This window comes from Rhineura floridana, chromosome 1 (genome assembly GCF_030035675.1).
Source record: "Rhineura floridana isolate rRhiFlo1 chromosome 1, rRhiFlo1.hap2, whole genome shotgun sequence".
Lineage (NCBI taxonomy): Eukaryota > Metazoa > Chordata > Lepidosauria > Squamata > Rhineuridae > Rhineura > Rhineura floridana.
Window position 1 is genome coordinate 5,275,001 of NC_084480.1, and position 26,068 is coordinate 5,301,068.

Below are 26,068 nucleotides of genomic sequence, written 5' to 3' on the forward strand. Positions count from 1 at the left end.
TGTTTGGTTGGCGGACTGCATCGCAAAAGTTCGAATGATGGCTCTGTTTCGGTTCTCTTATTTTTTCAGAAAGTGAAAATTTGACAGATTCAGCTTGAAATGCGGACTGAATTGAAATTCTTGCCCATCCCTAGACACAACCTTGAGATCATCTCCATAGTAGTTGGAGAACCACAACTCCCAAGGTGAAGGGACCGTGCCCAATTCCCTACCCTGCCCTATGAAGTGTAGTACAACTGATCACCTGAGCCCATTTAGCTGAGTGTGGAACACAGGTGTGAAATTGGCCCTCTTTGCTTTTCCTTCACTAACCATTTCTCTGTGCATTGTTTTGTTTTTAGCAAATGCTCTAAATATGGTTTCGGTTGTGTTTTTATTGTATTTTCCATGCAAAGCACCCTTTGCAAAAATTTGAAAGGTATGGGGTGCTGTCAAATACTACTTCTACTATGACTGTTGCTATTATTAATATTGTTGTGATGTTGTCTGTTTTTGCCCCTGAAAGGTGCGCATATGAATGCATCAATAACATTTGCCAACTGTGTCACAGGAAAACTTCACTGGCACAAGCTTCCGGTGTATGTGACTGGCCAGTTCCTGGGATCCTTTCTGGCTTCTGCTACTATTTTTGCACTGTACTATGGTATGCCTGCTTCCCCTGCCCCTCACTCCTCACTCTCACAAAGCCCTTGAAATAGCTGGTGAGAAGGAAGAACAACCCTTCAACAGGATTCAACAAGGATTAGCACTTAGCACCATGGGATTTCCTTCCTCCCCCCCCCATGCATGTCTTGCACCATCCCCAGATCTGCTCTGGAGAGTTGGGGTAGCCCCAGAGCAGATTTAGGGGGTGCATGGGGGGAGGAGAGGGGGGAGAACATTCCATTGCACAAGGAGAAATCCTTGAGCTAACATAATGTTCACCCTAGCACTACGTCGAATACAAACCCTTATCTTTTAGTCCTTTCAGTCCTCTCTCTCTTGCACTTTTATACAGACACACCTGCTGGTCTATGCAAAGGGAGAGTGGATCTAGACTCCAGCAAAAGTTTTAAATTAATCCTAGTCCACGTGTAGCCTCTTTGGCTTGTGCTTTTGTTGTCACTGTTAAACTGTTTTCTGATTGTTTTTCCTTCCACCCTAGAGGCTCTGCAGGATTACACTGGGGGGAACCTGACAGTTGATGGGCCTACCGGCACTGCAGGGATCTTTGCCACATACCCAGCTCCACATATGTCTATATTTGGCGGATTTGTAAATGAGGTGGGTCTGCAAGAATTCAGTGCAGCAGCTTAGTTATAAAACCACAATCAAATAATTTCATGTTTGTATTATTATTACATTTCTATGCCGTATTCTTCCAAGAATGTACATTTTTCTGTTTCTCTCCACTTTATCCTCACAACAACCCTCTAAGGTGGGTTAACCTGACAAAGGGTGACTTGCCCAAGGTCACCCAGTGAGCTTCATGGCTGAGTGGGTATCTCATTTCTAGTCTGCAAGGCCCTGGCCCAACACTCTAACCATGACACCGCACTGTGCTCATGATGGCATCCTGCTTTGAATACTGTTTGCACCAGCAAAAGTTTCAGGGTAGACATACTGCTTTGTTTCCAATGGCGGCATGCCCCAATGCTTCCTTATGAAATCCTGTAACTTTTCATACCCCCAAATGTTCCAGCATATTTTTTGAACCACTTTTGTATTCGGATTTTTGTTCTTTTATTCTTACATTTATATTATTGTTGTTATCATCACTTAGATGTATTAGTTGCTGGTTACCCGAAGATCTCCAAGTGACTTACAATAATGTTAACAACAGAAACAAATGCATCATGCTATAAAAACAAAACAGTGTATCTCATCTTTCCTTCTAGGAGCTCAAGGTAGTTCTTCTCCCCCTCTCCATTTCATCCTCACAACAACCCTGTGAGGGAAGTTAGACTGAGAGAGAATGACTGGCCCAGGGCCACCCAGTGACCATTGTGGCTCAGTGGGGACTTGAACCCTGGTCTCCCAGGTCTTAGTCTGAAACTCCTCCAGGTGCTAGTCCAGCAGTCTAACCGCTACCCCACAATGGCTGTCAACTACAGGGCTGGAAGCAGGCAGAAAGTAATCCAGGCCAATCCCCAAAGCATCCTTTCCACATTTAGCCTCTCATGGAGAGAAGGCCAGGCCAGAATCCTTCTCCATGACATGCTACTTTTCTATGGCCAAAGGTTTTTTTTGTCATTTGATGAAGCTGATTGTCGAGATACTCAGGGTGGGGAATCTTTCTGGCCTGGGGAGGGGGGGAAGGCCATATCTTTATCTCCCCACAACCTGTGAGCCAACTTTAACATGTGATGTGACAACACTGGCGACAGATAACTTGGCGATCCCACACACCTGATAAAGTTGACCCCATGGGGAAGGCCAAGTAGCACCCAGGACTGAACTCTCTGCTCACCGATGAGCGGAGGGTTCAGTCCTGCTCCCTGCAGGGGTCTATTTCAGGCTGATGAAGCAGCACCCAGCAGAATTGAACCCTGCCCCCATCCATCAGCTGATATCTCCCAGTGACATCCATTGATTGACATGAGGGCAGTTTGGGCAAATGGCCTCACAGGCAAAACAGGGCTCTCTGGTGGGCCAAAATTCACCCACGGGTTGGAGATTCCCCACCCTGAGTCTAAAGGCTGAGCGTCTTGAAGTCTTAAGTCTTGGGATGTTCACATCTCACCTCTGCCATGAACTCCCAGGTGAGGCATTTTCTCCTGGCCTTCAGTCCCTCTACCCACAATGTTTGTTGTTGTTATGTGCCTACAAGTCGATTATGACTTATGATGATCCTATGAATCAGTGACCTCCAAGAGCATCTGTGTTGCATTTTGGATACTCTGTTCATAAGGTTTTCATGGTAAGAGGTATTCAGAGGTGGTTTACCATTGCCTTCCTCTGAGTCTGGATACATCTTAGTCTGGTGTCTCAGCTTTGACCATTCTGCCTTGGGTGCCCTTGCTACGAGTCTAGCTTCTTGGTCTAGACTCCTGATGGCTTTGCTTTCATCTTCTTTGACACTCTCAAACCCCCTCACCATGTTAAGGTGTGCATCCTAGAGTGGAACTACCCACAAGGGGATACAAATATTCATTGGCTTCCCTCAAGGAGCTTCTGTTGCTCGATGAGGCACATGAAGAGCTTTGAGCATGAGGAAATGCTATGAAGAGAATGATTAGTACATGGGGCTCCTCAGTGAAGAGTAATGTGCCGAACGGTCTTCAGCGACCAGGGGGTTAAGAGGTCAGCATGCAAGGGAATCCTTGTTCCACATAAAGGGAAAAAGGTTTAGAAGCTGTCCCTCCTTGGTCCCTCCATAACTCCCCACCCCGATCTGAGCAGCCTTAGAATCATAGAATAGTAGAGTTGGAAGGTGCCTATAAGGCCATCAAGTCCAACCCCCTGCGCAATGCAGGACTCCATGTCTTTTCCATGTCTTGACTGCCATGTTGTTCCTAACACTCCTCCCTTCCTGGTCCCATCCCTGCAGTTCATTACGACAGCTGTGCTCCTGATTGGCATCCTCTCCATCCACGACATGAAGAACGCAGGCGCCCTCCCAGGCACCAACGCCTTTATCACGGGGCTTCTAGTTACCGTGATTGGCATGTCCATGGGGATGAACACTGGCTATGCCATCAATCCTTCCAGGGACTTGCCACCTAGGATCTTCACAGCCATTGCCGGCTGGGGGCTGGAGGTCTTCAAGTGAGTGCCTTTTATCTCTTATTTATTTATTTTATTTATTTTGTTGCATTTATATACTGCCCATAGCAAGTAGCTCTCAGGGCGGTAAACAGAATAGGATAAAATACATACATCTCTTGCACATCTCTTTTATTTTTCTTTATCTGCATGGGTTGATTAAATGTGACTACTGACATTTCTTCAGATTCCTGGCTTGCTCTGCCTCCCTGGCGCAGGATAGGCAGCAACCACTTACTGAAATATAGCTTAACTAAAACAAACAGGCCAGTAGCCCTTATGTATGGAAAGATAGGCGTGAACCTCCTGGAGAAGGCTAGGTGAAATTTCAGACGTTATGTGGTGCGTTTTGCTTCCTTAGCACGTTTGTATGGACTGGTGTAAAAGTAGCAAAGGTGCTTTTTCTATTCATGTGCATCCTACCATCTGCAGCCCCTTCTCAGTAGCGATGCTCTCATATTGTACTTCTAAAAGGGGAAACCCTACATATGCCACCCTGGGCTCCTTAGAAAGATTGTAGGATGTGTCCAGGCCAGTTAGTTGGTTTCCCTGTAAGGCTTGCTTTCATTCAGCTCAGATTTCAGCTGATGCCCATTGAATATCTGGCTGGTAAATAACCATTAATGCATGCATGGACTGCCTTCCAGTCAGTTCTGACTTATGGCGACCCTACGAATAGGGTTTTCATGGTAAGCAGTTTTCAGAGAGGGTTTACTATTGTCTTCCTCTGAGGCTGAGAGGCAGTGACTGGCTGAAGATCACCCAGTGAGCTTCATGGCTATGTGGGGATTTGAACCCTGGTCTCCCAGGTTGTAGTCCAACACCTTAACCACTACACCACACTGGCTCTCATTAAAAAAAAAACATTAAAAGATCACCTGTGTATATGTGGATCAGGGCAAATTGAAGGTATGGAGCATTATATCCTATACTGCCCTTTATATAATTCACTGAGGGCGAAGTTCATCCTTGTTTTCAGACTTCTTTACAAGGCCAACCTGATGAGCTTAAGGTCAGACGGCTGCTGGCAGATACAGATAAATTTGTCACTTATAGGGTAGCCTTGTTTGCAGTAGCAACAAAGATCAGAATGGCCTTCCTGAATTTTACCAGTGTTAAAAGCTAAAAGGAGCTCAACTGAGTGTGTTCCTAGTCTAAACAAATGTAGTAAACTCTTATTACTATAATATTGAATTGAAATTTAATGTTTTGTAAATGTTTTATAAATATGTTCTTTTGTATGTTTCTCCTTATTGTAATGGCCATTGGCTAAAAACAGTAACAATAAAGTCTAAATTGGTTGGACAGTTTTAAAGGATGGGGAACATCTTTTGCTCTCCAGGTTCTTGAACTCCCAACGCTCATCAGCCAGAAAAGCCAATGGTCAGGAATGATGGGAGGTGTCATCCAGTAACACCTGGATGGCTACAGCTTGTTGACCTCTAAACTAGACTAACTGTTAATTCTGGCTAGAATGAATCAAGTGGGCAACAATGCTACTGTCAAATAAGCAGCACCAACCTCCCATTTCTGCACTTGGCCTGTCCTAGAACCAACTGAAACCAGCTTTCCTTTTTCTTCCAGAGCATCAGATTGTTGGTGGTGGGTCCCGGTTGTTGCACCGACGTTGGGGAGCCTCGCTGGCATCTTCATCTACAACATCTTTGTTGACTTTCACAATCGTCCTCAGTCAAAACCCAGTGGGAACAGCGAGACTGGAAAGCAGGACTTAGAGTGTGCAATGAGCTATGAGCAACGACTGTGATAACCGAACTCTTGCCAATTCAAGGCTGGATTTATGACCCTCAGGTGCTGCTTTCAACAGGTCACGATTTCTGAGCATTCATTTGGGTGTCACTCTACGTATTTAACACGTACTTAGTAAACAGAGGGGACCTTCTTGGAAGAAAAATAAGGGGAGTGTATCTGTTGGGCAGCATGGAAGACTGGAGATCACCTGCTCATATTTGGACTGTGCCCTGCAATTAGATGAGCACTGCTCCTCCCACGCAGTTGTTGGCAACTGCTGCGCTTTGAATCACTGTGCGCAGGTAAGAGCCTTGCAGAAATCTCTTTAGGCAGGGATTCTCAAACCCTGTGCTATGAAAGGTGTGCCTTGGGAAAATACACTTTCATGTTGTGTGCATCCACTGCTCTAGGGGTGTGTCTGCATGTGACCCATACACAGCATCAATTTGTGCCTCTTCACCCCAAAATGACACCATTTTCAGGCATCACTATGCACTGGGATCCCCAGTGCTGCCTTTGCTGCAGTCAGCGTTTGCAGAAGAATACTAGAAGTATCAGCATCACCCAGAAAACAAAGTCCCATCCTGAGGCATGACAGGGCAAAGAGGAAGGGCAATGTGACAGCAGGCGGCTGCAAAGAGATAGCTGCCCATTGTTCTAGGAACTGGTGGAGAATACAGACAGAAGAAGCTGCCTTATGTCCTTGGCCCATCTAGCTCAGTATTGACTACCCTGGCTGGCAGCAACTTTTCAGGGTTTCAGCCAGGGGACATTCCCAGCCCTACGTGGCAGAGCATAGCCATCATGGCCGGTAGCCACTGACAGCCTTCTCCTCCACGGGTTTGTCCAATTCTCTTTTAAAGCCATCCCAACTGGAGGCTGTTGTTACTTCTTGTGGGAGCGAATGCCATAGTTTAACTATGCACTGTGTGAAGGAGTAAGCTTCTTTTATCACAGAACAATTAACCCAATTCTTTCCTTGTAGACAGTAGTCCAAACTGCCCCCCCAAAAACCCCCAAAGTGATGGGTGAACTGCATGCAACAACCAACACAGGCAATGGGCACCTCTTGAACAGGACATACAATCAGGCATAGGACTCTTGCCTGTATCTCAAGTGATCTAGTATTGTCTGCTCCCTGACTCAAGGGGAAGCACTGTCCTAAGACACAAAGGGGGGTGCATAAGTACAGAATCACACCCTAAGTCAGAGATAGGTAGCCTGTGACTCTCCAGGCACTGTTGGACTCCATCACCCGAAGCCAGCATGGCTGAAGGTCACGGATGATGGGAGCTGTAGTCCAAAACGTCTGGAGGCTAACATGCAGAGAACACCCCTGGTTAACTGTGGCTGGCAGTTAACCTAAATCCCAGGCAGAGGTCTTGCCCTAGCCCCTTCTCCTTTATCTGTTTTTGATCAGAGATGGGGGGAGGGGTTGAAGCAGGGCCCATTGGCATGTAATGGCTGTGCTCTGCTGACCTACAGATCTTCCAGCTGCAACCATCAAATTGCCACGTTCTTTGCCACAACAGGCCAATCTGCAGATTACTTTTCTGCATCCGAGGTTGTGTTCAAGAAGGATTGGGCCACACTTCACGTGAGATTTTGTTTATGATTAGGAAAGCAATCCATTTGACTGCTCCCCACCCCCTGCCTACACAACCATTTCCTCCCTCTGGTTGTTTTGGCCTAAAACTCCCACCAGCCCCAGCCAGCATGGCTGCTGGTTAGGGGAGGCTGTTCAAAGGATGCTTCCAGGGGAGGCTTCTCTCTTTCTTGGTGCATTTAATCAGCTCTCTATAAAAAATGGTGTTGGCAATGGTGGGGGGAGATTCCCAGAAGGCAGCCCTGTGTCCAGTATTTGCATTCTAATGCCTTGACGGGTGAGCAGCATTCATTCCAGTGAAGGATGCCCGTATGGACCGCAGTTGGCACAAAAGAAACTCAACCACAGCCTGAAGTCTTCTTCAATAAATACTTTATAAAATAAACATATCTTGGTCCTGTCCTGCATGATGCAGAACTGGCCCTGCACTTGGCAGCCTTTTCCTAGGGGACGTGCCACTGCCGTCATGGGGCGCCACAGCCTGGAAGGACAAAGGGAAGTCAGAGCTGGGGGGCTTCTCGCCTCCTCAATGAGCTTCCAGCCAGCGGTGGGTTCTTGGAGGCTGTCCCCGTTTGCCCTTTCTGGGAGGAGGGGGGCTGGGGCGGCAGCTTCTTCTTCATGACCGGCGTTTTGCTTTTGGTTCGGAAAACCTTGTTAGGGTCCAGCTTGTTGACGAATGAATCGGACTCCTCCGAGAGCTGCTCTGTGTTGATGGTGATGGGTTTGTACATGTTGAACCATTGCTGGAAAACAGGAATTCAAAGTGAGAAGCAGCACACCGAGGATCGTGGAGGATAAGGCTACTAATGGCTACCAGCCACAGTGGCTGTGCTCTCCCTCCATTGTTATTATTTATTATTTGATTTATATCCTGTCCCTTCCTCCCAGCAGGAGCCCAGGGCGGCAAACAAAAGCACTAAAAATACTTTAAAACATCATAAAAACAGACTTTAATATACATTAAAACAAAACAAATTTAAAAACATTTTTTAAAAAGCTTTGAAGACATTTTTAAAAAAAGGTTAAAAAAAATTGTTTAAAAAAAGGTTTAAAAACGTATCAAAAAGCAGTTCCAACACAGAAGCAGACTGAGATAAGATCTCAACTTAAAAGGCTTGTTGAAGGCAGCATGCTAGTTGCTGGGGATCATGAGTGGGGAGAGCTGCCCTTGTGCTCAGGTCCTGCTTGCAGACTTCCCATTGGGGCACCTGGTTGGCCATTGTGAGAACAGGATGTTGGATGAGACGGTCCACTGGCTTGATCCAGCAAGGTTGTTCTTATGCTCTTATAGATTGCAGGCCAGATATTTGGAGTGAGGGTGCTCTTGGCGCTAGAAGGGTGCTCACAAACATCTCTTTCAGGTATCTTGAGGGTCATGCCCAACAGTGTCTTTTCCACTGCATGCCCAGCATAATGAATCGCTCCCAAAGCAGAGAATATGGCAGTAGGCATCTCACTAGCTTTGCCACTGTGGCTGTTTGCTAGAGGAGGGCGCTGCTGGCCTGCAGTGCCACCACCATGGATGGCCAAAGGGCAATACTGCAGGGACCAGTTCAGATGACACAAAGGGCCAAAAAGCTACTGGCCTTGGACTGAGTTGGGTGTGTGCGTGGAACCTCTGGCCCTCCAGATGTTCTTAAACTACAGCCCTGACAACTGGCCATGTTGGCTGGGGCTGATGGGAGTTGGGAGTCCAAAAAAACCCTGGAGGTTCACAGAGAAGGTTCCCTAAACTAAGTCACAGACTAAGCCTTCAAACCGCCACCCCTGACAGAATCTGCAGCAAGCAAGAGGCACCTTGGCAGAAGGAGCGACAGCAATTTGCAAGGCAAAGAGCGTGAGCGCCTTGCCTCCTTTTAGATTTCATGATGCCTGCAAAGCTGCTGGAGTCAAATCGGAGACGTTGTTCCGCCCGATGAGCTGCCAGCATTCCACAGTCCTTTGCCAGCACAACTCTTTTGATTTTGCAGTTCCCCGCAATATCCGCAGAAAAGAGGAGGGAAGTGATCCATAGCCTATGGGACCTGATGGAACAGATAAGGATGTATGAAGAGTCTTGAAGCTGGCTCAGGCCAAAGGGGGCCCATCTAGCTAAGCTTCCCGTTCTCACGATGGCCAGCTAGATGCCCCAATGGGAAGCCTACAAGCAGGACCCGAGCACAGAGCACTCTCTCTGCTTGTGATCCATCTGGCACTTAGTGGTACACTGCTTCAGCCCGTCGAGACAGAACATAGCCATCGTGGCTAGTTGCCGCTGATAGCCTTATCCATGAATGAGCTCCTTCTGGGAGGAACGGTGGAATATGAATTTAATCAAGGGAACTCAACCGTGTATGTGTGAGAGTTAGTGAAGAGCAAGGGATGACTGGGGCAAGGCTCAGATCATGTGTGGGGAGCCTTTGGCCCTCCAGATGTTGCTGAACTACAACTCCCACCTGGTCCTGCAAGCATGGCCAATGGTCCAGGATGACGGGAGTTGTAGTTCAGCAACATCCAGAGGACCACAGATTCCCCATATCTGGCCCAGATTCCACATACAGGGTTGACTGAATGCAGCAAACAGATTAATCAATCAATAAATAAAATGAATTTGTCTAATCTTTTTTTAAAGCCATCCAAATTGGTGGCCATCCCTGTGGGAGCGAATTCTGTAGTTTTAACTATGTGCCGCATGAAGAAGTGCTTTCTTTCGCCACAGACCAGTTAACCCAGCACTGTCATTGTACATGAAAGTAGCCCCAACCCAAACTGATCTAGAGACGTGCGATGGGTGACCTGTGTGAAACAAGCAGCACTGGCTTCTTGGTCCGAAACAGAAGGATTCCTAGGCCTGGCTATGACATACAGTCAGATGGAGGACACCGGCCTTAAACACAGCCCACAATTAAACTGTGTGCAGAAGCCCTTTCTTTTTGTCCATTCTGAGCCTTCCTACTCTCAGCTTAATCGGTTGGCCCTCAGTTCTAATATTATGAGAGAACGAGAAGAACATTTCTTCATCCAGCTTGCCCACACCATGCATAATCTTATACAGCTCTGTCATGTCAGCCCCCCTCACACACCCCTTACTCACCTTGTCTCTACACTACAAGGGCCCCAAATGCTGCAACCTTTCCTCAATAGGGGAGTTGTCCCCAGTCCTCTGAAAATCTTGGTTGCCCTTTTCTGAGCAATTCCCAGCTCTACGCCATCCCTTCTTGAGGCAAGAAGATGAGGCTGCAAAGCTGGCCAGAGGTAAATTTGAAGGCTTTGAGAAACTTGTACCTAAAACACCCCGTTCTGATGCAACGATGAGGAAGGACATTCAGGGAGGTGGGCAATCCTGCCTGGGTGTAAGGAGAGCGGCGAGGATCCCAGCCCTGACAAAGGTGTAGCTCTTGGTTCCAAAGGCTGTCCTGACACAGAGGAGGACTCTAGCCCAGCCCTGAATATCAAGAGAAATTGCCTATCTGATAGTTTGAACTTGCGATTAAAAATGCTTGCACATGGCAGAGAAGAAAGGCGGCAGCTGTGGAGGCATGAGGCTGCTCCAGCTCCTGACACCGGCCTTGTTATCTACTGGGCGGAGGGCACGGCAACAGAGTGTGGGAGGGCATGGGGCTAGAGGGCACAGCCAGGACTCGGTAGGTGAGCTCAGCGACAGAAGGGCGTACTTGGGAAGCAGCAGATCACAAGTTTAATCCCCGGCTGAACCCTTAACATTTTTATTATTATTATTTATTACATTTATCCCCTGTCTTTCTTTTCATGTTAGAAACCCACGATGGTTTACATGAGGTTCCCATGAGGTCTCCCATCCAGGCACTGTCCAGACCTGACCCTGCTTAGCTTCAGCAGGGAGCTGGCCTCATGTGCCATCGCCTTAGAAAGTTTTAAAGTTTTTTTTTTCCTGGCACTGAGTCACAGAAGAGATATTGCACCCCAGCTTGAAAATCTCATCTTGTTACATAAACTCACGTTTCACAGTATATTACGGGGAAGGGCTGTCGCTCAGTGGTAGATAATGTGCCTTGTGTACAGAAGGTCCCAAGTTCAACCCTTGGCAGATAGGGCTGGGCGAAGCCCCTGCGGCTTGTATTTAAAGTATGTCTCTGGAAAAGTGGGAAGGAGTGAGGCAGCACAGAGCCAAGGAATGGAAGGAAGAACTTCAGCCCCGGGTCAAAATGATGAGCTCAGCAATAATCTGCGATGCATGCAGTCCGCTAGCATCTCCAGCCTGAAGCCCTGGAGAGAAGCAACCAGACAGCGTGGACAACCCTGAATGACAGGGGCTGATGGTGTGACTTGCATAAGGCTGCTTCCTATGCTTCTGTTAAAACCAGGGCCATGGGCACCCTGTGTCAAAACAGCTTCTACACAGGAAAGACCCAAATCCCACAACCTGAATCAGTTGGGCAAACACAGGGAATTTGCATACTCTCTCTTATTTTGCATAATTTATTCTGCTTTGGGCAGGCAGGGGGAGGGAGAAAGGAAGTGCTGAAGCCATCTGTGCCCGCTGGTACTCTTATCCAACCACCCCTCTGCCTACTGAGATTTTGTTTGCATTTCTGTTACCTTAAGGGCTAAGAACTTAAAACTACTACTACTACTACTACTACTACTACTACTACTACTACTACTACTACTACTACTACTACTACTACTACTACTACCACCACCACCACCAGCAGCAGCAGCAGCAGCAGCAGCAGCAGCAGCAGCAGCAGCAGCTCTTCACCAGCAGGTCCCAGGGTGGGTTATATCAGTTTAAAATTCAGTATCAAAAACAATTAAAACAAATTGCGATCACAAGAATAGGGCGGGTCCCGAAAGCATACATCAAAGACCAGGGTAAAGAGATGCATCTTCAGCATTCACCGAAAACTGTACAGTGAAGGTGCCAGACACACCTCTGTGGGGAGGAAATTCCACAACTTAGGAGCTGCCACAGAGAAGGCCCTCTTCGGGCTCATCATCGCCTGAACTTCCTAGGGTGGTAGAACTACCACAATGCCCCCCCCCGCTGATCTTAACACCAGAGAAGGTGGTGGTCTCTCAGATATTTGGGGCCCAAGTCACTTAGGGCTTTATGCACAAGTGTAAGCGCCTTAAATTGGGCCTGGAAATGAACTGGCAACCAATGCAGCTGTTCTAAAACAGGGGTTATATGTGTTCTAAAGGGAACCCCAGCCACTAATCTGGCGCCTGCACTTTGGATCAGTTGAAGTCATCTTCAAGGGCAGCCCCATGCAGAGCATTGCAATAATCCAATCTGGACATTACCAGAGCATGGAATACCATGGCCAAGTCAAGTTTTCTCTGTCCAAAAGAGCCTGGTGAATCAGATGGCGCTGGAAATAGGCACTCCTAGTCAACAAAGCCACCTGGCCTAACATGTGGAACACTTTCTGTTTTCACTGCACTGGGCTAACCTGGCAAGAGTGCTGACTGATATAGCGGTGAGCAAAGCTGTTCCAATCTACTTCCTCTGGATGCACAACACAAATATATGATTTTTGAGGGGGGGAGGGAAGAGGAGAAGGAAGCAGGATGACACCCACTGGACACAATCCCAAACACAGAGGCTTTGTTGGCCACACTTTCTGGTGTCTGTGTATTTGATGTGAAATGAGAAAGGGCTACGTAAGTGTAGGGCCCTCTCCGATTAATTCATGCTATACATGGAGCGGCCGGGGAGTGTGATCTGTGTGTGTGAGATGTGCCTTCAAGTCGATTATGACTTATGGCGACCCTACGAATCACCAACCTCCAATAGCATCTGTTGTCTTCCAGCACTATCTTGTGTTGCATTTTGGATACTCTATTTGTAGGGTTTTCATGGTGAGAGGTATCAGAGGTGGTCTACCATTGCCTTCCTCTGAGTTTGGATGCCTCTTAGTTTGATGTCTCAGCTTTGACCCTTCTGCCTTGGGTGCCCCTGCTAGGAGTCTAGCCTCTTGCTCTAGACTCCTGAGGGCATTGCTTTCAGCTTCTTTGATGATACCCTTGGATGATAAGGGAGTCAAAGGTGTACTAAAGAACGATAAGGAGATTGCAGAGAAGCTAAATGAATTCTTTGCATCTGTCTTCACAGTGGAAGATATAGGGCAGATCCCTGAACCTGAACTAACATTTGCAGGAAGGGATTCTGAGGAACTGAGACAAATAGTGGTAACGAGAGAGGAAGTTCTAGGCTTAATGGACAATATAAAAACTGACAAATCACCGGGCCCGGATGGCATCCACCCGAGAGTTCTCAAAGAACTCAAAGGTGAAATTGCTGATCTGCTAACTAAAATATATAACTTGTCCCTCGGGTCCTCCTCCATGCCTGAGGACTGGAAAGTGGCAAATGTAACGCCAATATTCAAAAAGGGATCCAGAGGGGATCCAGAGGGGATCCAGAGGGGATCCCGGAAATTACAGGCCAGTTAGCTTAACTTCTGTCCCTGGAAAACTCGTAGAAAGTATGATTAAAGCTAGATTAACTAAGCACATAGAAGAACAAGCCTTGCTGAAGCAGAGCCAGCATGGCTTCTGCAAGGGAAAGTCCTGTCTCAGTAACCTATTAGAATTCTTTGAGAGTGTCAACAAGCATATAGATAGAGGTGATCCAGTGGACATAGTGTACTTAGACTTTCAAAAAGCGTTTGACAAGGTACCTCACCAAAGACTTCTGAGGAAGCTTAGCAGTCATGGAATAAGAGGAGAGGTCCTCTTGTGGATAAGGAATTGGTTAAGAAGCAGAAAGCAGAGAGTAGGAATCAACAGACAGTTCTCCCAATGGAGGGCTGTAGAAAGTGGAGTCCCTCAAGGATCGGTATTGGGACCTGTACTTTTCAACTTGTTCATTAATGACCTAGAATTAGGAGTGAGCAGTGAAGTGGCCAAGTTTGCTGACGACACTAAATTGTTCAGGGTTGTTAAAACAAAAAGGGATTGCGAAGAGCTCCAAAAAGATCTCTCCAAACTGAGTGAATGGGCGGAAAAATGGCAGATGCAATTCAATATAAACAAGTGTAAAATTATGCATATTGGAGAAAAATATCTGAATTTCACATATACGCTCATGGGGTCTGAACTGGCGGTGACCGACCAGGAGAGAGACCTCGGGGTTGTAGTGGACAGCACGATGAAAATGTCGACCCAGTGTGCGGCAGCTGTGAAAAAGGCAAATTCCATGCTAGCGATAATTAGGAAAGGTATTGAAAATAAAACAGCCGATATCATAATGCCGTTGTATAAATCTATGGTGCGGCCGCATTTGGAATACTGTGTACAGTTCTGGTCACCTCATCTCAAAAAGGATATTACAGAGTTGGAAAAGGTTCAGAAGAGGGCAACCAGAATGATCAAGGGGATGGAGCGACTCCCTTACGAGGAAAGGTTGCAGCATTTGGGGCTTTTTAGTTTAGAGAAAAGGCGGGTCAGAGGAGACATGATAGAAGTGTATAAAATTATGCATGGCATTGAGAAAGCGGATAGAGAAAAGTTCTTCTCCCTCTCTCATAATACTAGAACTCGTGGACATTCAAAGAAGCTGAATGTTGGAAGATTCAGGACAGACAAAAGGAAGTACTTCTTTACACAGCGCATAGTTAAACTATGGAATTTGCTCCCACAAGATGCAGTAATGGCCACCAGCTTGGACGGCTTTAAAAGAAGATTAGACAAATTCATGGAGGACAGGGCTATCAATGGCTACTAGCCATGATGGCTGTGCTCTGCCACCCTAGTCAGAGGCAGCATGCTTCTGAAAACCAGTTGCCGGAAGCCTCAGGAGGGGAGAGTGTTCTTGCACTCGGGTCCTGCTTGCGGGCTTCCCCCAGGCACCTGGTTGGCCACTGTGAGAACAGGATGCTGGACTAGATGGGCCACTGGCCTGATCCAGCAGGCTCTTCTTATGTTCTTATGTACTGCAAAGGGGCAGACCCTAGAAAGGGGGACAGGCTGTTCATCATTCTCTCACCTTAGCCTGGGGGCTGACTCCATAGCTGGTGAAAGCGTATTGCCATTGCGGGAGCCCGAGATGGGTGATCAGGAGCCGGTAGTAGGAGGTGAAGGTTTTGGTGAGAAAATGCCAGTACAGGGCTCGGTCCAGAAACCAGATCTCGGAATCTGGGGTGACAACTGGAATTGAGACAGGGGAATAGAAAGCAAGTGTTAGACCACAGGCCAAGACGAGGGCTCTCTTCAAGGAGGTGGTGATAAGGAACCCAGGGACTCAGGCTGATAATCCAGGCCTCGGTAATGTCTCTAAATGATAAAGGCACTCCCAAGGGCAAAGAGGTGGATAAGACCAACTCTGAACTGAAAGCAAGGAGCAGTTCACTTGAGTGAAGACTTCCCCACGGCGATTCACAGACTGCAGCCTTTGCCAACGTGGGATGTTTTGAACAACAGCGTCTATCAGTCACAGCCACCATGGCCACATGATGCTGGAACTGATGGGAGTAGCCATCGAAAGCAGCTGGAAGGCACCATGTTGGGGAAAGCTGGTTTATGTCTTGTAATAGCTGTGCTGGCTAGGCAGATGGAAGTTGGCATCCAAAACATCTGAAGGATGCACATCTGCGGCACCACGGCTGATTTGTGTGGAGCAGATACGCTTTTAATGGTTTTAAAGGCCCTTGGGGATGGTTTTCAGAGCCTGGGAAGTGGCTGAAACATGGGCCTGAGGGAATGTGGGCTGGGCCAGCTGTGCAGTGGAAGTGCCCCACGGTCGCTCAACTGCATGTTGAAGCCCCCGTTTCTCAATGGACAGGGAAAAGAGGGAAGGCTCTGTCACAGAATGCCGAACAAAAAAATAATTAAGTAAAATATAGCTGCTGCAAGGCATGGGAAAGAGAGATTTGATTAGGGGGAATCAGAGAGGGCAGACTACTTGCTACTTGCTGTGAGGGTATGTTACTTGACGGAAGCAAGGCGGCTAAAGGAGGCAGAGGGAAAGAGGGGAACTGGAGAGGAAGAGATGTGTGGAAAAGGCTCCTAGTGTGCTTTTGTTAGAAAGAGGCAGCAAAGTAGTAAGGGAACTCAACCATGTGTGTGTGAGAGTGAGGTAGAGGGACGGAAGAGCAAGGGATGACTGAGGCAAGGCCCAGATCACGTGTGAGGTGCCTTTGGCCCTCCAGATGTTGCTGAAATACAACTCCCATTGGCAAGCATGGCCAATGGTCAGGGATGACGGGAGTTGTAGTTCAGCAACATCCAGAGGGCCACAGGTTCCCCATATCCGGCCCCAGATTCCACATACAGGGTTGACTGAATGCAGCCAACGGTTTGAGCTGCTGGTGTCGACCAACGTACCCGGTTTGGTGTTCTTGTACACAAGGCAGACCTTCCCGTTCCCTCCGCACGGGTCTAACTCAAACATCAGACTACGAGAGTCCAAGTGAGGTTTCTCTGGCTGGTCCTTGTGACCTTTGGGAAGGAAGAAAAGGCGAATGGGCTCCTGCTGGGAGGAAGGGCGGGATATAAATCAGATAATAAATAAAATAAATAAAAATAAATAATGCAGGCACCTTCTCCCTGGGCAGACGAGAAGGAAAATGCAAACCCTTTGGCTCGTGGGAAGTGGGCATAAATGGGGCTTATGTAAACAGACAAGGTAACTTTTTAGTGGCGTGGTGGTGTGAAGAAGTGGACCAAGGTCTCCCATGGTCTTGGGGTCAGGACTGTACCTCCTTCCTTGTTGGTATCCTCCAAGTCAGCGAGTGTGGGGGCGTTGGGCAAGGTGTAGACGGACGATGCTCCAAGTCGGTTCAGCTTGGAGATGCTGTTGATGGTCATAGAGCCCAGAGGCATGGGATTATCTGGAAAAGGAGGGTCATTTCTAAGTCGCTGTATTTATACACACCGGAGAAGACAGACCCACAGAACAGGGCACCATGTGAAGAACCTCTGCTTTCATTTCTCTTTCTTTTTTTTTAAAAAAAGCAAGTTTCTAAACCTCATGGCTGTGGAGACGTGCTGGACAGCATGTGGGAAGTTTCTGTTGAAATAAGAAACTTTCCGCTCCTGAACAGCTCATATTTCGCTTGCCTCCGTAACCCCCCCCCCAATTAAAAGATACAGCAAACAGCAGTTTAATTTGAGGAAACGGGGTGTGAATGCAAATATGATCAGATAACAATGAATCTGGGGCAGGACATTCTTACCGTCAAACTTTACACTCCATGTCATGTGGAAACCATCCGTCATCAGGTAGAAATTCTTTAAATCCTCGGGCAGCACACAGGCGTTTTTCTGCAAAGCAAAGGCAAGGGTGGGAGAAAAAACCAGAGTGCAGTTGGAATTGAGGAGCAGCGACGTTTGCACTCACTTCTATGGCAGTGACATCCAACCTGGCGCCCTCCAGATATTTTTGTACTCCAATTCCCATCAGCACAGGCAAAGGGATCAGGGATGATGGGTTGAACAATGTCTTGAGGACACCCGGTTAGTTACCCCAGCCCTGCGGAATGAACTGCCCAACAAACACCTTTACGTAACTCAGTCTTGGGGTGGCGGCAGCACGGATGAACCACTGGCTCTCTTTTAACCATGGTTCATTCACAAAAAGTACAAGCTATCCCTTGATGCTGCAGTTATCAGGCGGTGAGTAGGTGGCCCCAACTTAGCTTTAATAACGGTTAGCATCAGCATAAAGGCAGTTCTTAACTGTGGTTAAGGCACGAAGGCACATGGGGATTCTATGATAGCACTCTTCAAGTACATGAAAGGTTGTCACATAGAGGAGGGCCGGGATCTGTTCTCGATTGTCCCAGAGTGCAGGACATGGAATAATGGGCTCAAGTTGCAGGAAGCCAGATTTCGACTGGACATCAGGAAAAACTTCCTAACTGTTAGAGCCATACGACAATGGAACCAATTACCTAGAGAGGTAGTGGGCTCTCCGACACTGGAGGCATTCAAGAGGCAGCTGGACAGCCATCTGTCGGGAATGCTTTGATTTGGATTCCTGCATTGCGCAGGGGGTTGGACTCGATGGCCTTATAGGCCCCTTCCAACTCTACTATTCTACCCAGAGAAGGGAAAAGGGTATGAGGTCACAGCCCACTCCTGGACTCTCAAATGTGGTTAAGAAAGCTTGAACCCGGTTTGGAGGTAAGGGAGGCGTTTCAACTGCATCTGGATGCAACCGCAGCACCAGCCTGTCCAGAATGGACCCTCAGCAAGACCCACATGTCCATTCTTTCACATATTCAGATCAGAACGCAGGACGCTTAGGACACCCCTGCCCCCCCCCCCCAGTTTCAAAAGCTTTCACAAAAAGTTGGAATCAGAAGCCGAAAGGAACAGATTGTTGCTTTTATCAAAACATAATTACAAGACACAACCTCAAGCTCTTTGGAGTAATATTTTTGCATGGATTGTAAACACTTCTTACCCTCCAGAGCATAAAAAATGAAAGAGAACTCCTGTGCTTTGTGGGAAGACACTGAGCCCAAAGTGGGTTGTTTCACAGACTTAGAGGTGTGTCTGGACCAGAGAACACCACACCAGCAGCCTGAGAGCCGTTTCAGAAATATATTCCTGGCCTGTCAGCCTAAAGCATCCTCAGTAATGACCTCAAGAATTAAGAGGCTCAGGAGATGAGCAGCCCCAGCTCGCAGCACGGCACTTTAGGGAGGAAGGCCATTTACACTTTGCAAGGGAAACAAGACTTTGCACAGAATCAAAGACTTAGATGGGACCTCAAAGGTCATCTAATCCAACCCCCTGCAGAGAGCTCACTACTATAGCATCCCTGATAGGGGGCCATCCAGCCTCTGGCTTAAAAGCCTCTGTAGAAGGAGTGTTCACCACCTTCTGCCTGTTCAAACAGGTTGCACTGCCAGGAATCTCTTCCTAACATGTTATTTGAAAACCCTTTCCTTGTAATTTGAATCCTCTGAAATAATAAAACAGAGAACATCTGTGCCAGCCCTTCAAGTCTTTCTCTTGTATCCCTTTTTGGCCCCTCTTGATTTCGTCCCGGGCTAGGCACAGAAGCAGCCAGCTGAGTCCCATCTGCCGGCCCCATCCCAGCCCCCTTCCTGCAGGGGTAGCCAAAGGGATGCCCTCCAGATGATTTGGACTGGAACTCCCACTGGCTCCAGCCATGCGGCCAATGGCCAGGGATGATGACCTCTGTTGTCTGGCCACATCCGAAGGACACCCGGCTGCTAACCCTGCTCCACTGTGTGTGCTGAAAGCCCCCATCTCCGGTGGGTGGCAGGTGGAGACTCCCCCACCCCAGGTCCCTATGCCTTTAAGCGATGCTGAAGTGGAACAGGTGATGCTATTCCAAGCAGGGAGAAGCAGAGTCTGAGAAAGCACCACCTGTTCCATTTCTGCCTGTGAGTATGGCTGTGGAAAAGCAGGAAGAAAGGTGACTGGCAGGGACAGGGAACCTGCAAACCTCCAGATGCTGTTGGGCTACAACTCTCTTCATCCCCAGACCACTGGCCATGCTGGCTTCTGGGACTGGAACAGCAACATCTGGAGGGCCACAGGTTCCCTGACCTGCCCTTACCGAGATCAAGAGGCCCCACCTCAAGCCGCAGCTCTTCCCCCCGGAGCCCAACATCATCTGTAGGGCCACAAATGTCCCCCATCTCTAGTTTATAAAGTCAGCAGAACTTGTTGGAAAAGTCTTTTTTTTTTTTTTTTGGACCTAGGGGAAAAGGGGACGAGCTTAGGCCAAGATCCCCAGTGATCACCTAAGCCTTAGTTCCCACTGGGGGGAGTAAACCTATGTGCGGGATGCACCATTTCAGACTGTAGATGGAGGTTCATATGACTGAATAATTCCCTGCAGGTAGAAAGCCAGCATGCAAGGGAAAAGGGTTGTAGACCAGCCTCCTCCCCGACATGGCTTTCCGTACGTAGGAAGAATTAGGCTGGAGCCAACTGAATGAGTTTTCACAAAGACAAGCAGAACCTGCAATAAATTGTGGACTTAGGCTGAGTTCAGGGGTAACCAACCTGGTGCCCTCCAGATATTTTGGACCACTTTTCATTGGCGATCACTCGTAGCCAAGTAAGATTGTCTTCCCAGATAAGGTCTTTGCTTGGAAGACGCCTGTGCGTGAATTTGTTTTATGTGGGGAGATTGGCGCACGACCATCAACACACAATCTTGACAGAAAAAGGCTTTGATCCAATGGCATGGATACCACAACGATTGGAAGTCTGCTGCAACCTTCATCTGCCTTCACAGCCATTGTAACGTACACATTGTTATCCTCCGCCTGTTCTGCCGTTGAGGACTTTCTTGGATCATTCTTTGTCTGGTTCCTCTCCCTTGACCTTACCGCCATGAGTGACCCTGCTGGACATCTGGAGGGTACACAGCCGGGAAAGGCTGATATACAGGATCTGTTGAACCAGGGGCTGCTCACATGCTTGACCTGTTGCATGGCGCGAAATCAGGTGGGGTTACAGCATCAGCAGTGCCGACTACGGTGAGCAAATCTTGGCTAAAGAGCAAGAACGGGTTATTCTTGCAGGGTGCTGAAGGCAATTTGTGGGAGGCATCACCACAAGTGCTGTTCACGCTCCTCCTACACACTCGCCTGGTAGACACAGGTTCTGCTTGCGTTTGAAACGCCCGCAAAAGATGTTTGTTCAGAGAGGATGGTGGGTCAGAAGTGTGGCTGTGCCTCAAGAGCAGTGATGCGCCTGTCATGCCGCTTCCAACTCCCTTACGAGCAACTCTCTTTCTCCAGTCCTTCGCTTGGCCCCGATGGCCATAGACAGACTTGCAGCATTTGCTATGGAGCATCTCTCTCTCACCAGAGGCACTGTCGTTCTCCCTCCGCCCCCCGGCATTCTTGTAGGCCTATGTCAGCTCTGACCCCTTGACCTGTTGCATCCATAACTTTGCACCGAGTGAGCCAACTCTGTCTGGGTTTGCAACACCCTCCTGGTGGGCTGCCTGTCTGCCGCCTGATGTCATCGCTATGTTGAAGTCTCCGGCCTCCTGGATTACATGGTCCAAACATGCTGCCTTCCAAATAAACAGCTGACAGAGTACACTGCAGCAGCAAGAAGAGAGCAGGTCACACAAAAGCGCTGTGCCATCGAAAGCAAGACGGTGAGATTTTCATGTTTCTTCAGTTCATTGTTACGGGCCAAAATTAACAGAGAGAAGATAAGTGTCTGTGAGTGTGTGTGGGCACTCCCAACATCCCTTAGAATGAACGGCTTGAAATCTTCCCAGAGGGTTAGCTGTGTTAGTCTCTTGCAGCAAAAGCAACAAAGAGTCTTGCGGCATCTTAAGACTGACACCTTTATTACAGAATTAAGCTTCAACAGACTACAGTCCACGTCATCAGAGGCATGGAGTTCCCTCCTGTGTTGCAGGTACATATATAAGAATGTAAAAAGAGCCTGCTGGATAGACATGGGTGGGGTGGGGGTGGGGAGAAGAGGTGGTTGTGTTTACAAAGAGCTTTGCAACCTCCTAATTCTCCCCCCCCATCCTCCACCCATTTATATTTGTTCCTGTAAGGCAGGTAACACTTCATGCATGTGATGGAGTTGACTGTAATGCATAGAATCATAGAATAGTAGAGTTGGAAGGGGCCTATAAGGCCATCAAGTCCAACCCCCTGCTCAATGCAGGAATCCAAATCAAAGCATTCCCGACAGATGGCTGTCCAGCTGCCTCTCGAATGCCTCCAGTGTCGGAGAGCACAAAAGCTTATTCCATAATAAGTTTGTTAGCTCAGGGGTAGGAAAGCTCAGGCCCAGGGGCCACATGTGGCCCTCCAGATCTGCCTGTCTGGACCTCTGCGGGCTACACCCATTCCCAAGCCACACCCCCTTTGAGTGTTTTTGCGTGGCATCCTGGAACTCTAATAGTGCTTCTTGCTTGCCTCGTTGGAAAAGGGCGTGTAAGTGTGTGTAGAAAGTAGTCTAGTGTACCAAGATATATTTCACATTCATTGCTGTGCCCACTTTCGCCTCTGCCCCCAATCATCACTGGAATGTGGCTCCTGGAAGGTTGCTCAGAAGGGAATGTGGCCCTCAGGCTGAAAAAATTCTCCAGCTCTGTGTTACGTCTTTAAGGTGCTACAAGACTCTTGGTTAATTTTTTTTAACATACTTTAATATATATTATAAACAGCTGGTACAGCACAGTGGGGAGGACAGCCTGGCTGGGAGTCCAGAGTCGGTGAGTTCAAATCCCCGCTCATGTCTCCAGGGTGTCAAGGGCCAGCTAAAGATCACCCTGCAGTGAGTGGCTCAGGGGTTATGTGCCCTGCCACCTGGGCAGTCGTGGGCAAGCTGCATAGTCCCAAGGAGCCCAGTTGCTCCCCAGCTGGCAGTTGCGGACAAGGAAGGGACTGGCTTGTGCAGCTGTGGCAAGCTGAGCAGGCCCTCGCCAGCTGGGGAGGACTAGCCTCAGAGGGAGGCAATGGTCAACCCCCTCTGAATACCGCTTACCATGAAATATTTGTAGGGTAGCCATAAATTGGGATCGACTTGAAGGCAGTCCATTTCCATTTCCAAATATATTATAATTTATATAAATATATAGCCATATATAATTAAATATATGGATAATAAGCGAGTCAAGGAATAAAAAAGGGTGAACTTAGAAAACAACAGAAAAAAACAGCTCTTTCACAGAATGAAGTCTCGCAACTTTTAAAAAACCAAATATAAAAAAAGGTTCCTTGCAACTGAAACTCTCAACAAGTTTTACTTTTTACTGCAGAGACGACTGTTTCAGAAGCCAGATTCAGCTAATGGGCTGCTATTGGCCACTAGCTGGCCACCCCTGTCAGCCTCATGTGCTGTACTGCCACTGGTGCATGTGAGAGAAGTAGGATACGCTGTGTTCACTAGGACTTGCTGGATACCTTACACTAGGAATGCCTGCTGAGAAAAAGGACACTGTAGATCTGGAAAAGGTATGGACAAGATGTTTGCAGCTAGGATGGCTTGAGCACCTTCCCTACAAGGAAAGGTGAAAACATTTGGGGCTTTACTTTGCGGAAGGTTCAGGACAGACAGGCTTCTTCACACAAAGCGAAAGATTACCTTGAAGAATTCAAGGCTACAAAGTGTGAAGATATCCACTAGCTTATATGGCTGTTCAAAAGACTAGACAAATTCATAGGGAACGCATGTCCATTTGCTATGATAAATGAATGGAACCTCCATATAAAGAGGGAGTCTACCTCCAAATACCAGATACTGGGACCAAACAACAAAAGGAAGAACTTTTCATGTACTGCTTTATAAGTTTCTCAAGAGACATTTGGCCTGCCACCGTTGAAAACAGAATGCTGGATCAATGGTTTGATCTGGCAAGCTAATTGCCATATTCTTATGACCTAGAATGCCTACCGGTATTATCTCCATGCCCTAACATGAACTCTAACTCAGGAGATGCAACAAATGGTCTTCATATTTCCCAGATATTTGCCTGGCAATACTCAGAGCCAGCAAGTTGTTTTCCTAGGATATTGAGGTGCCCCTGGATTATTGGTCTGCACCTTCTGCCAGACTGGTGCCTTCCACCTGTTTTGATCTACAACTCCCATCAGCCTTAAATATCTATTACTCTTGCTGGGGATGATGGAAGTTGTAGCCCAAAGTGCACCAGATTGGCAATGCCGTAAATCCTGGAAGAACAGCGACATCTAGTGGGTCTGAAAAAAAATGAAGAAGAGACCAACGCAAGCTTGTTGTTGATGTCGATATATGCCTTCAAGTCGATCCCGACTTATGGAGACCCTCTGAATAGGGTTTTCATGGTAAGTGGTATTCAGAGGGGGTTTACCATTGCCTTCCTCTGAGGCTGAGAGGCAGTGACTGGCCCAAGGCCACCCAGTGAGCCTCATGGCTGTGTGGGGATTCGAACCCTGGTCTCCCAGGTCGTAGTCCAACACCTTAACCACTATGCCACACTGGCTCAGATTATGACTTACAGTGACCCTATGAAGCAGCGACCTCCAAGAGCATCTGTCGTGAACCACTCTGTTCAGAACTTGTAAGTTCAGGTCTGTGGCTTCCTTTATGGCATCAATCCATCTCTTGTTTGGCCTTCCTCTTTTCCTACTTCCTTCTGTTTTTCCCAGCATTCTTGTCTTTTTTTGTGAAACGCAAACTGGTTCTTCTCAGATAGTTTCACGCCCAGCAGCTGAATCTCCTCCATTGCCAAAGGCAGCTTTGTATTCAGCCCATTTAAAAAATAATTTCCCCTTGAGGTGCCCAGTTCTGGTCACCCTAACCAAAAATTCAAACTAGCAATGTTGTAAGCTCCCTTGAACATTCGTGAAGAAGAGAGGCAATATATATAATAGATTGCCAGCCTACCTGCTCCCATGAAACAATGGCATGGCGCTCAGCAGGCTCCTTTTCGACAAATGTCACCTCAGTAACTCCTGGAGAAGCTTCTGCAAAAATAAACAAACAATTTTTTAAACAAATGTTTAAACAATGCATTCCCTGCTCTTCAGTGCGAAAGGTGCCTAGTCCCTGCCCTTAGGCCTGCAATCTAAAAAGACATGACACGTAAGGAAAAAGGGAGTGGCACAAAGAAGGAATAGCACTGTTCAGGAGCAACAGGTGTAGCACTCCCCAGACGCTGCTGGACTCCCATCCGCCTCAGAAGCCAAAATGGCCAATGGTCAGGGATGATGGCAGCTGGTGTCCAGCAACAACTGAAGGACGGCATGATCCCTCACCCCTGGAAGGCAGGCAGGTCAAAGGAGATTCCCTCCAGTTTCTCTTGGTGTCTGGAAATGGAATTAGGGAGAAGAAAAGCCGGCTGCTGGCAGACTCGCTTCCCCGTTTGAGGCAAAACCTGCACGAGGAATCCTGTGCTTTTCCTCTCATCTTACATTTAACTCTTTTTGGTTTGATTTGGTTTCATGGGATTTTGCTTTTAAAACGCTGTTGTCAGGCCACCTTTGGCATGAGAAAGGCAGGACAGAAATGATTCTGATTTAAACAGAAGAATGAAATTGGGCTTCAGAACTACTGAGGTGCTAGTTTCGGATCTGGACATGCAACATTACCGAGGACGAACTGGCCTGTGCCGTTTAATTCATTTAAGAACTACTTCCCACAAAACATCCCGAAGCAATTTAACAACGAGAATGTCGACAATAAAAGCATATTGCAAAAACAATTTCAAGTCCAATACGGATTCAGAATGGGATAAAAATTGTCACTATAAAGGATTGTTAAGAAAAAGAGGGGAAGTACCTAGAGAGGTAGTGGGCTCTCTGACACTGGAGGCCTTCAAGCGGCAGCTGGACAGCCATCTGTTGGGAATGCTTTGATTTGGATTCCTGCATTGCGCAGGGGGTTGGACTTGATGGCCTTGTCATTCACCACTGGCGATCACTCGTGGCCGAGTAAGATTGTCTTCCAAGATAAGGTCTTTAGTGGTGGGTCCGTAAGTGACTGTGGAGGCCAATTCTGGATCCACACAGCCTCCCACAGTGAGGACATAGGTTTCCAGATGGAGGATGGTCACGATGAGGATTTGCTTGACGTGCTTTCCACTTAGCTCATTTGTCCCTTTCGCCCTGTACTCGTGCTTCTTCAAAGTCCATAGCACCTTTGATAATGGCTGACCTCCAATTGGGACACTCATGGGCCAAGGCTTCCCAGTTCTCGATGCTTATGTTACATTTTTTTAGATTAGCTTTGAGAACATCTTTAAACCTCTTTTGCTGTCCACCGATGTTCCGTTTTCCATCCTTAAGTTGGGAGTAAAGTAGCTGCTTTGGAAGACGGTGATCAGGCATTCGAACAACATGGCCGGTCCAGCAAAGTTGATGTTGAATGATCATTGTTTCCACACTGGTGGTCTTTGCTTCTTCCAATACACTAACATTAGTCCGACTATCTTCCCAAGTAATTTGCAGAATTTTCCGGAGGCAGCGTTGGTGGAATCTTTCAAGAAGTTGGGAGTGGCGTTTATAGATGGTTCATGTTTCACAGGATTACAGTAAGGTCGGTAGTACAATGGCTTTG

General features: G+C 47.7%; 2 protein-coding genes across 13 annotated transcripts in view; one reads left to right on the top strand and one right to left on the bottom strand.

Moving 5' to 3' along the window:
* Window positions 1-7,484, top strand: part of LOC133378719 (aquaporin-7-like) — a 17,921-nt gene extending 10,437 nt beyond the window's left edge. For 6 of the 8 annotated variants that reach the window (XM_061613357.1, XM_061613363.1, XM_061613359.1 and 3 more), the window contains 4 exons: window positions 506-643; window positions 1,145-1,263; window positions 3,530-3,747; window positions 5,329-7,484. In XM_061613357.1, the coding sequence (XP_061469341.1) occupies window positions 506-643; window positions 1,145-1,263; window positions 3,530-3,747; window positions 5,329-5,509 (656 nt within the window). In that variant the 3' untranslated portion in view covers window positions 5,510-7,484. The remainder of the gene's footprint in view (window positions 1-505; window positions 644-1,144; window positions 1,264-3,529; window positions 3,748-5,328) is intronic. The other 2 variants (XM_061613381.1, XM_061613387.1) reach the window with 2 other exon arrangements.
* TPGS2 (tubulin polyglutamylase complex subunit 2) overlaps window positions 7,455-26,068 on the bottom strand; it is a 28,342-nt gene continuing 9,728 nt past the window's right edge. The window contains exons 2-7 of one of the 5 annotated variants that reach the window (XM_061613348.1): window positions 24,398-24,477; window positions 17,239-17,326; window positions 16,762-16,893; window positions 16,388-16,501; window positions 15,051-15,211; window positions 7,455-7,842 (exon numbers count right to left, since the gene is read on the bottom strand). In XM_061613348.1, the coding sequence (XP_061469332.1) occupies window positions 7,600-7,842; window positions 15,051-15,211; window positions 16,388-16,501; window positions 16,762-16,893; window positions 17,239-17,326; window positions 24,398-24,477 (818 nt within the window). In that variant the 3' untranslated portion in view covers window positions 7,455-7,599. Of the gene's footprint in view, window positions 7,843-15,038; window positions 15,212-16,387; window positions 16,502-16,761; window positions 16,894-17,238; window positions 17,327-24,397; window positions 24,478-26,068 lie in introns of those variants that run through there. The other 4 variants (XM_061613350.1, XM_061613349.1, XM_061613352.1 and 1 more) reach the window with 4 other exon arrangements.